General features: G+C 50.1%; 1 protein-coding gene and 1 non-coding gene across 2 annotated transcripts in view; one reads left to right on the forward strand and one right to left on the reverse strand.

The window, feature by feature from the left end:
• Window positions 1-1211: 1211 nt before the first annotated feature.
• LOC112472063 lies at window positions 1212-1318 on the reverse strand. The gene has a single exon (XR_003043505.1). It is a non-coding gene; the product is annotated as a U6 spliceosomal RNA (small nuclear RNA).
• A 9446-nt stretch (window positions 1319-10764) lies between these two features.
• Window positions 10765-12787, forward strand: part of OBSCN (obscurin, cytoskeletal calmodulin and titin-interacting RhoGEF) — a 145428-nt gene continuing 143405 nt past the window's right edge. Inside the window, 1 exon segment of the mRNA XM_006923370.1 lies at window positions 10765-11749. Coding sequence (XP_006923432.1) covers window positions 10765-11749 — 985 coding nt within the window.

Genomic DNA, 12787 nt, shown 5'->3' on the forward strand with positions numbered 1-12787 from the left:
AGGAGACAAAGAAATATGTCCTAAGTGAAAAAACAGAACAAAGCTCCAGAAAAAGAACTAAACAAAACAGAAGGAAGCAATCTACTGGACACAGATTTCAAAACACTAGCTATAAGGATGCTCAAAGAACTTAATGAGAACTTCAAAAAAGAGATAGTAAGCATTAAAAAAAGGACATAGAAATCATTTTAAAAAGTAAAATACAATAACTGAAATGAAAAATATACTAGAAGGAATCAACAATAGATTAGATGATGCAGAGGATCAAATCAATGATTTGGAAGATAAGGTAGCAGAAAACACTGAATTGGAACAGCAAAAAAAATAAAAAATAAAAAATAAAAAAATGAGGATAGTTTAAGGGACCTTTGGGACAAAATCAAGTATAACAATATTTGCATCATAAGAGTACCAGAATGAGAAGAGAGAGAGGAAGGGATTGGAAACCTATTTCAAGAAATAATGACTGAAAACTTCTCTAACCTGACAAAAGAAATAGACAATAAGTCCAGGAAGCACAGAGAGTCCCAAACAAGATGAACCCAAAGAGGCTCACACCAAAACACATCATAATTAAAATGCCAAAGGTTAAAGATAGAGAGAGGCTCTTAAAAGTAGCAAGAGAAAAGCAGTTAGTTACCTACAAAGGACCTCCTATGAGACTGTCAGCTGATTTCACAACAGAAATGTTGCCAGCCAGAAGAGCTTAGCACAAAATATTCAAAGTGATGAAAAGCAAGGACCTACAATCAAGATTACTCTACCTAGTAAGGCTATCATTTAAAATTGAAGGAGAGGTAAAGCGCTTCCCTGACCAAAAAAAAAAAAAAAGCTAAAGGAGTTCATCACCATAAAACCAGTTTTACTAGAAATGTTAAAGGGATTGCTTTAAGAAGAAGGAGGGAGAGAACATAAATATAAATAATAAAGTGGCAATAACTATGTAAGTATCAATAATTACTTTAAATTTAAATGGGTTAAATGTTCCAATCAAAAGATAGAGTGATTGAATTGATAAGAAAACAAGACACATGCATATGATGTCTACAAGAGACCCACTTCAGATTGGAAACACACACACGAACTGAAAGTAAAGAGAGGAAAAAGATATTACATGCAAATGGGAAAAAAAGCTGGGGTAACAATACTTTTTTCTTTTAAATTAGTTTCAAGTATATAGTACATTGGTTAGACAACTATATAGTTCATAAAAAAATATGGAATTCTTCACGAATTTGTGTGTCATCCTTGCGCGGGGGCCATGCTAATCTTCTCTGTGTCATTCCAATTTTATTATATGTACTACTGAAGTGAGCGCAGGGGTAACAATGTTTATACCAGACAAAATAGGTTTTAAAACAAAAGCTATAAGAAGAAGAGATCATCATTACATAATGAAAAAGGAATCAATCCAACAAGAGGATATAATTTTGGTAAACATTTACGCGCCCAACATAGGAGCACCAAAATATGCAAAACAAATATTGACGGACATAAAAAGAGACATCGACAGTCATACAGTGGGGGACTTTACACCCCATTGACACCAATGGACAGATCTTCCAGACAGAAAATCAATAAGAAAACAGCAGCCTTAAATGACACATTAGACCAGATGAATTTAATTGATATTTTTAAAGCATTTCAGCCCAGCCCAAAGCAGCAGAATATACATTCTTTTCAAGTGCACAGGGTACATTTTCCAAAATAGACCATATGTTAGGCCATAAAACCAATCTCAATAAATTTAAGAAGATTGAAATCATATCACGTACCTTCTCCAACCACAATGATATAAAACTAGAAATTAATTACAAGAACCCCCCACCCCCGCAAAACGCAAACACATGAAGCCTAATAACATGCTACTAAACAATGAATGGGTTAACAATAAGATCAAGAAAGAAATCAAAAGATACCTTGAGACAAATAAAAATGAAAACCTAATGACCCAAAATCTATAGGATAGAGCAAAAGCAGTCCTAAGAGGGAAATTCATAGTAATACAGGCCTACCGCAAGAAACAAGAATAGTCTCTAAGAAACAATCTAATCTTACACCTAAAGGAACTAAAGAAAAAGAACAAACGAAGCCCTAAGTGAGTAAAAGGCAGGAAATAATAAAGATCAGAGTGCAAATAAATGAAATAAAATCAAGAAAAACAATACAAAAGATCAATGAAACAAAGAGCTGGTTCTTTGAAAAGATAACATTGATAAACCTGTAACCAGACTCATCAAGAAAAAGAGAGGACCCAAATAAATAAAATCAGAATTGAAAGATGTGACAACTGACACCCAGAAATACAAAGGATCATTTGAAAAAATACTACAATTATGCCAATAAATTGGATGATCTGGAAAAAGTGAAAAAATTCCTAGAAATATGCAATCTTTGAAGACTGAATCAAGAAGAAACAAAAAATCTGAACTAATGAAATATTACCCGTAATCAAAAAACTCCCAACAAAAGCTCTGGACACAGAGAAAAAAATGGGATAGATGATAGAGGCTCTGTTCATCTCTCTGGCAACCAAATCAAAGTTGTGATGGAAACAAGGAGCAGCAGCAAGGAAAAATAGCCTAGGATCTAGAAAAACAAGCCATACAACTAGGGAGAAATCCGAGAAAGCACCCTGCAACAGCAGAAGGTAGGTCGAGGTGAGCACATAGGGCTATCCTATCTCGAGCGGCTGAGTGAGACGGAGGCTGTGGCCATGCCCGCGAGCGGATTTTCAGAGTGACAGACCTGCTTGCTCTGAGCATCAGTGCTGATTCGGCTGCTCACAGCGGGCACCAGGAACTTACAGGGGGACACTGAGTTGTCGGAGTGAGGGCTTAGGCGAGACTTGCTCTATATAGAAGTGCCATAGGTATCCATTGTTCTCTGTTGAGCCCTTCCCTCTCCCAGTGCATGGACACAGTGTGACCATAGCCGTGACATCATCAAACTGGATAACAGAGGTCGCTCCGCCCAGAGGATTCCCTGAAACCTTGTTTCCCCCAACTCGCAGCGCCACCCAAGCCACATCCAGGTGTGTCCTCAGTGAGTCAGGTACTCCTTGCTGAGCAGCAACTAGACTCACACTGGAGGCAGCTGGCTTCCAATTCTGGTGTGGTCTTTTAAGGCAACTATAAGCACAGCATCTGTGGATTGCCTGCTGAATCTTAACAAGTGGCCCTGGAGGGGCAGAGGCTTGGGCTACGTTTGGCCTGCAGCTGAACCCCTCTCAGGACTGTGCCCCTGGACACCCACTTCACAAATCCACACTAATAAGACCAGGAGACTTAGGAGCTTTCTTTAGTACATAGAAGCGGACACAGAAAGGCCGCCAAAATGGGAAGACAAAGAAGCAGAAACCATATGACAGAACAGAACAGAGATCCAGATAGAATGGAGTCAAGTAATCTAACAGATGCAGAGTTCAAAACACTGGTTATAAAGATGATCAATGAACTTTTGGGAAGTGTAGACAAATTCAGCAAAGAGATAAAAAACATAAAAATGGAAATGAGAACAAGTCTGAAATGAAGAACATTATCTAAGATGAGAAGTATATTAAATGGAAAAAACAAAGGAATAAACAAAGTGAATAAAGAAGAGGATCAAATATCTAGAGGACGGGAAAGCCAAGGACACTCAGTTAGAATGGCAAGAGATAAGATACCAAGACTATAAAAATAATTTAAGGAGCATATGGGAAACTATTAAGGGTCCAAATATCCATCTTATCGGCGTAACTGAAGAAAATCAAGGTGTTGAACAGCTGTTTGAAGAAATAATGATGGAAAACTTCCCTAACCTGGTGAAAGAAATGGACATAAAACCCCAGGAAGCACAGAGAATTCCAAAAATCAGTGATCCAAAGAGGCCTACACTAAGACACATCATAATTAAAATGCCAAAGGTTAAATACAAAGAAAGAATATTAAAAGCAGCAAGAGAAAAACAGATAATTACTTATAAGGAAACACCCATAAGACTGGCAGCTGATTTCTCAAAAGAATCTATGCAGTTCAGAAGGTCTTGTCAACAAATATTTGACAGGACGAAGATCCAGGATCTATAATCAAGGATACTTTATCCAGCAAAGCTATCATTTAGAGTGGAAGGACAGATAACGATCTTCCCAGACAAAAATAAGCTAAAGAAATTTATCACCACCAAGCCAGTATTATAGGAAATGTTGGAGGGATTTCTTTAAGAAGAAAAAATACAAAAGACTCACTTCAGATTAAAAGACACACACAGATTAAAAGGAAGGAGATGAAAAAAGATATTGCTTTGATGGGCCTAGAAGGTATTTAAGTCAGACAGAGAAAGATAAACACTATATGATTTCACTTATATGCGGAATCTAAGGAATAAAAAGAACAAACTAATCAAAAACAGACTCACAAATACAGTTTACAATTTGGTAACAGAAAGAAGGGAGGGGAGTTTGGAGGGCTGGGAGAATGGGATGAAGGGTTAAAGAAGTATGAATTAGTAGCTGATGGATGGTCATGGGGATGGGGAGCATGGCATAAGGAATACAGTTAGCATTAATACGTTGGCTAGGTGGAGGGTCAGGGGAGGGAGGGAGCAAATGGAGGGATTGTTTTATGAACTATCTAGATGTCTAACTAATGTACCGTATACTTGAAACCAATTAAATAAATTAAAAAAAAGCTCTGGAGAAGATAGTCACAGGTGAATTTTATCAAATATTCAGAAAATGATTAGCACCTATCATTCTCAAACAATTTCAAAAAATTGAAGAGAAGGTTCCCAAGCTCATAATATGAGGCCACCATTACCCTGATTCCCGAACCAGACAAAGACGCCACACACACACACAAAAAAATTATAGGCCAATGTCCCTGATGAACATAGCTGCAAAAATCCTCAACAAAATATTAGCAACCAGATTTAGCAATACATTAAAAAGATCATATACCATGATCAAATGGGATTTGTTAATTTATTCAATACCCACAAATCAATTAATGTGATATACCACATAAACAAAATAGAGGATAGAAATTATATGATCATATTAATAGATGCAGAATAAGCATTTGACAAAATCCAGCATCCATTTATGATAAAAACTCTCAGCAAAGTGGGAATAGAGCAAACATAAAGAAGGCCATATATGACAAAGCCACAGCTAACATCATACACAATGGGGAAAAGCTAAAAGTGTTTTCCTTAAGATCAAAAACAAGACAAAGATGTCCACTTTCACCATTATCATTCAGCATTGGAAGTCCCAGCTACAGCAATAATATTTTAATAACCATATATAATGCCAAGTGAGTACTTGACTTATCAGAGGATCACTTTGTAAATTATATAAATGCGTAAGCACATGCTGTATATCTGACAGTAATATAAAATTGTATTAAATGTCAACTGTAATTGAAATTAAAAAGCCCTTCTGTCCACCTATGAGCAGGATTGCTGTCTTTAAACTGTTTGCCTTTGTGCCTCCGCAGAATTTCTAAGTTGCTACACACTTTTTCAAAACTAAGCTCCTGAGTTTATTTGGATTTCACTTGTTTTGTCACTAATGCTCCCTTTTTGTTCTAGGATGCCGTGCAGGCTGTGACGACGCACGGCATCATCCCGTTGCCCTGGTAATGCTCTGTTTGTCATCTATACTCAGGAGAAACTGGGTGATGCCTGTCTGTATGTTAACTTGAGCAAATCGCTCCAGCCACTCTGCGCCTCAGGTTTCTCTGCTGTAAAAGGGGAAACACTATGTTGGGGGGACAATGGGGATTCCAGTGAGATCTTAACGTGAAGCCCTGGAAAGTGTTACTACACATCTTTGTTTTTCATGTGGGACGTGCACTGGCTTCACCTGCATTATTCACAAGTGAGTTAAGCTTTGCAAATGTCTGCCTTTTAAAACATTACAAGGGATTGAAACCCTCTTCCCCCAGAATATGCAACTGCATCTTTACCTGGACTCTGTGTATGATGAGATAAGAGACACCCTGGGAACCCGCTTAGTTTTGCATTCACTTCCTTGAGGATGGGAGTGTTGGTCTAAGGGACACAATGGGTGGTGAATGCAGTTGGGGATGGGAAGCCTCCAAGCAAGAGTGTCCTCAGACAGAGACTGAAAGTCTCAGGGGATCCAGTGGGCGATGGGAATCTGCTCTTACTGCCGAGCCCTGTGAGGTGGCTGCCACTGTTTCTATGGGTGCAGAAGGTGCACGGATTGTTGACACCTGTCTGGCCAAGTGCGCAGCACCCTCTGCTGGAATGAGGACACTGAGGAGAGTGGGCTCCTGTGAGTACCAAGAGATGCACAGCCGACCTGGGACCTATCCCCAAGAAAGGAGTTGGGTGGGTCTTAAGAGCCAAGAAGTCCAGGAGATGCTGAGCCTGGAGTCTCTCATCTCCTAGGACTGAAGACACAGGCTTGTCCTCCACTGGGAGTGTGGGGACAGTGACTCAGATAGATAGCAGAAAGGAGGGTGGGCCATAGAGGATACAAGATGGGGAGGGGATAGAGGAGGAGGGTGGGCTGTGGAAGACATAGAGGCTCCTCTATAAAAAGTGTGCAGAGCGCACGTGTATCTCCTCTGGGCTTCCCTTATTCCAAGAGAGCTAGCCAGCATGCCGTCTTCTCCCCCTTCCAGGGCTGTGTCTTAGGAGGTGTGCAGCGGACACACACATGCACACACACACGCACCAGCTGTGGGCTGTGCCATGTGGGCTGAGCACCCTGTCTGGGGTTTTTCTTCATCACTGGGTACTATGGATTGAATGTTTTCCCTCAAATTCACATGTGAAAGCCCCAAGCCCCAATGTGACGTGTGAGGGGGTAGGACCTTTGGGAGGTGATTAAGGTTAGAAAGAGTCGTGAGGGTGGCCTCCATGATGGAATCAGTGTCCTTATAAGGAGAGGAAGACCAGAGGTCTCTCTCTATCACATGAGGCCACAGTGAGAGGACACCGGCTGAGACCCAGGAAAGGGTGCTCAGCTGACCCTGATCTGCCAGCACCTTCATCTTGGACTTGCATCCTTCAAAGCTGTGAGCAATAAATGCTGTTGAAGCCTCAGTCTTCTTACAGTGACCTGAGATGACCAAGACCTTGGGAGCACCCACCAGGGACCAAGGAGAGGCTCTGGATCAGGCAGGTACAGGGGGCCTGGTCCAAGGGGTGGGCAAGAAGGACAGGGGGCAGGTGTTGTAGGTGGCTCCAGGAGAGCTGCCCCCTCTCCTGTCCCCACGGCCTCCACTCAGAGATAAGTGTGGTCAGGGTGCCAGGCTATCCAGGGACATAGGTAGGCTTGGCCTGGCAGGGACCTAACTGGGAGCCGGGTAGGGGGCTGCCCAGTGGGGCTTCTCCTAGGAAAAGGCCAGTCCCCTGCCTCTGGGGAACCTAGATCAAAAACAGGAGACTCTCCCTGGAGTGGACCTCATCTGAGGGCAGAGCCAGGGCAGGATACAAGGGTGGCCTCTGCACCCCACCTGACCCTAGGGCCTTTCCATGGGCAGACCCCTGCCTTGCTCCTGCCCTTAAGCCAGCATCAGGGCTCATGTCCTTGCCTGACACCCAGCTTGGCTCCCACATCCTCTGTGCCCCACTGTGTCAGTGAGGAAACTAAGGTTCTGACTACCCAATGTGACCATTATCTCAGTCAGTGGTACCCCCTGGATGATCCTGGGTCCCCTGGGAGTGGTCCCTGCTCTCCTGGGCTCCCTCTCAGCCTGCACTCCAAACGCTGATTGAGGAGGAGTCCTGACCAGCCAGGGGCTGTGTCAGGCCCACATCATCAGGGGTCTCCTCCTTTCCCCCAGCGACCCTGAGCCTCTGCCCTTTGCCTCCCTGAAACCCAATCAGGGCAGTGACAGCCAGGCTATTTTGGAACTAGGCTGGGCTGCCTGGCCTGTGGTGGGGGCAGGGTGGGGGCGGGCCAGCCTTCTCCAGCTGACAGCGTTTGCCTGTCCTCTGTCCCTGTCCAGTCTGAGGACCGGCAGGAGTGTGGAGGACAGGCTGCTGGCCGGAGCTGTGTCGGTCCTGGGCCCTCAGAGGGAGGTGAAACCAGGTGGCCCCTGTCCCACCGTCTGAACCCTTGGCCTAGGCATCCGCCACCCCAAGTTCTCCTGTAGAGACAGGTGAGGAGGCAGAGTGGGCAAGCGTAGGGGCCATCCTATGTGCCACCCCTCCCTCTAGGGTGGCTTGGCTGAAGGTCATGGCTCTAAGGGACTGAGGGGCTTAGGGTGGGGTTCCAGGCAGGCTGTGCTGCTCTCTGGTTGGGGCCCTGGATTCCAGCTCCTTCCCCATGGAGATCTGAGCTGGGCCCTCATGCAGGAAGGGAGCAGCCAGGCTGGGAGGCTGGGGCTGTGCCTCCCCAATTCCCCCACCCCCCAACCCCTGCTCCACAGTGGACTGGGGGTCCAGCCAGCCCTGCCCCCAGCTCTGCTGAGATGGATGCCCGCTGACAGCTGGGGCTATTTTGGGCCTGTTGGCTCAGTGAAGGGGACAGCCAGAGGGGCAGTGACACCTGACTCCAGGAAAGAATTTCCCGTGGAGTGCGGGAAGTGGGGCCGGGGGTCTGGGGGCAAAGATCCAGGAGCTGTCCTTGGAGTCTTTTCTGGAAGGGTGTGGGGGCAGCAGGGTGGGGGCAGGTTTCTGCTGTTGGGCTAGAGCCACTTCCCACCCCAGCTCATCCAGAACATGGTCCGGGGCCACGCAGACCCAGACCCGAGAGTGGCCAAGTGCTGCAGAAGCAAGTGGATGGGGGGCATGGAGTGCAGGGTAGGAAGGACCCCAGGTGAGGTCTCAGCCCTGGAATGAGACTCCAGTGCCCAGCAGAGGGTCCACAGGAAGCTGCCTTCCCAGGAGGGCATCTAAGGGAGGAGGGGCCTCCTGGGAGGCTGGGGCTGAGGTCATAGCTGGGTCCCCCTCCTGAGGCCTGTTCCTGCCAATATGTCAAGGAGAGGAAGAGGCTGCTGCAGGTATCCCTGTGCCTAGAGGTGGACTTTCATGGTCCCTTCCCCCACACAGCCTGAATGAAGGAGGATCCAGAGTCCTTGGGCACGTGCTTAGGGTGCCTGGCCCTGCTGACTGATGGGGACGCCTGCCTGGCAGGGCTGCCGTGGGGCTCTGAGGCTGTTATGACTCGGTGAGCCTCCTCTGACCCCATGGAGTCAGCTGCATCAGGGTAGGGAGTGTAGGCCTTGGACTGGGAGCAGGGCATTGGTACAGTCCCCTATAGCCTGAGAGGATCTCGGAGTCTCTGCTCACCCTTGCCAGGCCGGGGGCAAGGGCTGGGGCAGCCTCCTCTTAAGCACAAGCAGAGATGGGAGCTCCTTTCCAGTCTCTGTCCTTTTGGCCCCCAGAGGCTCAGGCTGTGGCAGTCTCCCCACAACATGCTTGCTCATGAGCTCGGAGCAGCTTCTCTGGCACCTGCTCTGGGTGTGTTGGTGGGGAGGATGCATGTCCTATCTTGGGGAACCCACATGCTGACTATATGATTGGGGAGTTCACTGCTCTCAGGTCCCTGGTGTCTAAGTAACCCTTTCACAGAGGGATATTATGGCCCAGGGGGGTGTCCATGGAGGCAGGGCTTGGATGGCCACCTGCTCAGGTCCTCCCAGGCCTGCCCAGCCCAGCTAGGCCATGGAGTGGGGGAAGTGGCTGGCGAGATGGGGGATAGAGGTGCTGACTGCACAGTGAGTCAGCAGGCTGGTCTGGGCTCAGCCTCCTCCAGGGGGATTAAGGGGGATTAGGTCCTGAATCACAGCAGAGGACCCAGGAACATCACCTCAGTCCTGGGGCGGAGGGAGTTAAGGAACTTGGGGCCAGCCAGGGGCCTAGTGAGGCCCATTGTGCTTGTTGTTCTTACAGAAGCCCGGGGTAGGCAGGGGCCCGTCTTGCTTCACCCACCTGTGCTGGGAACAGCTAGGGATCACCTGGGGTGGGCAGAGACCAGAGTCACTTGGGGCCTTCAGTCCAGCTGCTGGAACCACAGAGTGACCAGGCTACCAGCAGCCTCCCTGGTTAGGTCCAGCTAGTGGGCCTAGCTGTTCTCAGCCTGGATGTCCCTGGCTCTTCCTGGGGAATTCTCCACTGTCCTCTGCAAGCACACTGCTGAATGTGCAAGCTCCAAAGGGATGACAGGCGCTCACGGCAAGGGGCCGGCCAGCCCTGTGAACTGGGGCTTGGGTTTTAGGAGGAGCTTGCCTGGCTGCAGGGTTTCCATACCATCCTTGCTCACTGATGAGCACAACCTCCCAGGGGTTGAAAGAGTGGAGGGCCCCAGGAGAGGTAAGGTGAGCCCAACCCAGGGGGGACACCACAGATCTGCCTGGCTGGTGGGGGAAGAGGCAGGCACTACAGTGTGATGCTGCAAGGGAGGAGGGCACACAGGCTGCTGGTGCGGTGCTCTGGGACAGGTGTTCAGCTGGACCTGGAGTCAGGGCTGCGGGACTGAAGCTGGGGGTAGGGAGGAGAAGTTCGTCCATTAGGAGAACCAGTTTTGGGGTGGAGCCAGACCACAAATGCCCAGAAAGGGGCAAATCTGCACTTCTGGACTACAATGCCTTCTGACATTGCCTGCGGGGGTAGGGTTGGGGGAGGGGTGGGACTGAGATGGGGATGGCATGTGCAGGCATCCACCTGGGTTAACCTGGGTTCGCCAGATGGCACGAGATGGATGAGGTGGACAAGTGGGGACAAAAGTGGCTGGTTCAGAGCTCATTCCCACTATGACCTTCCCCATCCAGCTCACAGGTCCCCCTGGCCGCACCCACCACCATGGATCACTCTTCATTCAGCGGCGCACCCCGCTTCCTGACCAGGCCTAAGGCCTTTGTGGTGTCGGTGGGCAAGGATGCCACTCTGAGCTGCCAGATCGTGGGCAATCCCACGCCGCAGGTGAGCTGGGAGAAGGATCGGCAGCCGGTGGAGGCGGGCGCTCGCTTCCGCCTGGCCCAGGACGGCGACCTATACTGCCTCACCATCCTGGACCTGGCACTTGGTGACAGCGGACAGTACGTGTGCCGCGCACGCAACGCCATCGGCGAAGCCTTCGCGGCCGTGGGCCTGCAGGTGAACGCTGAGGCCGCGTGCGCGGAGCAGGCACCCCACTTCTTGCTGCGGCCCACGTCTATCCGCGTACACGAGGGAGCTGAGGCCACTTTCCGCTGCCGCGTGCGCGGCTCGCCGCCCATGGCCGTGAGCTGGGCCAAGGACGGGCGGCGCCTGGGCTCGCCAGACGGCCCCCGAGTGAGCGTGGAGGCCAGCGGTGAGGCGAGCGCACTGCGCATCCAGGCTGCGCGACCGCGCGACGGCGGTACCTACACGGTGCGCGCCGAGAACCCGCTGGGCAGCGCCAGCGCAGCCGCCGCGCTCACTGTGGACACTGATGCTGACGCGGCAGGCCCACCTGGGACTTCCACCGCAGCGCTGCTGGCGCACCTGCAGCGGCGGCGCGAAGCCATGCGAGTGGAGGGCGCCCCCGCCTCGCCGCCTGGCACCGGCACGCGCACCTGCACCGTGACTGAAGGCAAGCACGCACGCCTCAGCTGCTACGTGACTGGCGAGCCCAAGCCCGAGACCGTGTGGAAGAAGGACGGGCAGCTGGTGGTCGAGGGTCGGCGGCACGTGGTGTACGAGGACGCTCAGGAGAACTTTGTACTTAAGATCCTCTTCTGCAAGCAGTCGGACCGCGGCCTCTATACCTGCACGGCGTCCAACCTTGTGGGCCAGACCTATAGCTCGGTGCTGGTCGTCGTGCGAGGTGAGCTTGGGCGCTAAGGACCCCTGGCGCGTCACTGTGGATGAGCGCAGGCCAGGCTCTTCCCATCTCTCGCGTCTTGTTTGTTGCATGGCGGATGCGGAGTTGGAGGTCTTGGCGGCTCTGGTCTTTCCCTGCCCGCAAAATGCGGGCGCGGCATGGGATGATCCTTAGTCTGTCCTCTGTCTTTGTGAGTCACACGAGTAAAGAAGAAAGTTCTTTGTACTAGCATTCTCCTGGGAGACAGTCAGGGTGCCCGGTGGCCCTCCCTCTCCCTCGGCTGCTAAGAGGGTCTCCCTGGCCAAAAGAGAAGAAGGGCAGGAGCGAGCACAGTGCAGCCTGAGGTGGCTCTGAGCCAGTTTGCAGGCTCCCGTACGGGGCTGGGGCTCCCTGGGGCACTGGGGACACGTGTGGGCAGGTTTTGTTGGGAGGCCCGTTTATTCTTTGCTCCTAACACCGGCCTCTCGATGTGCTGGGAGTCCCGCTTCCGCCTTCTTACACGTCTCACCCGCTGTAGGATCTCGGACAGGGTGCGTCAACTTTCGCACGAGTGCCCTAGTTTCCTCATTTTTGCGGGGAAAATGCCCCCTCCCTCGGGGGGTCCCTGCAGAAGCTGCGTGGGGAAAACGCCTGCGGCAGCAGGGCCTGGCCCACATCCAGAACTCGGAGTTTGGCGATTTTGCGGGCGGGTCCTGGTCGTGCCGCCGTCGCGTGCGTGCGCGGGATCCCACGCGCGACCAGCCTCAGCAGCAGGGCCTGCTCCAGATGCTGCGGGCTGTGGCTTCGCCCATTTCATAATCTCCTTTTTTCTTCCAGACCTCTTATATTTGGCGGGAGGGAGCTCTTTTCTTAAGTTCTGTCCCCTTTCCCCTGCCCTTTCTTCTCTTCCTGCCTCGGTCCTCCTACCCATCTCCAGCCCAGGCCCCTTGCACCCACCCCAGCTCGCTTCTCCACCCTTACTCTGTCTTGCCCCTGCCTCGCTCCCTTGCCCAGTCCCTCCCTGCTCCTCCCCACAGTCCCTGCCCCGCCCACCATACTCCC

Source organism: Pteropus alecto, unplaced genomic scaffold (assembly GCF_000325575.1).
Source record: "Pteropus alecto unplaced genomic scaffold, ASM32557v1 scaffold78, whole genome shotgun sequence".
In the NCBI taxonomy this organism is placed as follows: Eukaryota; Metazoa; Chordata; class Mammalia; order Chiroptera; family Pteropodidae; genus Pteropus; species Pteropus alecto.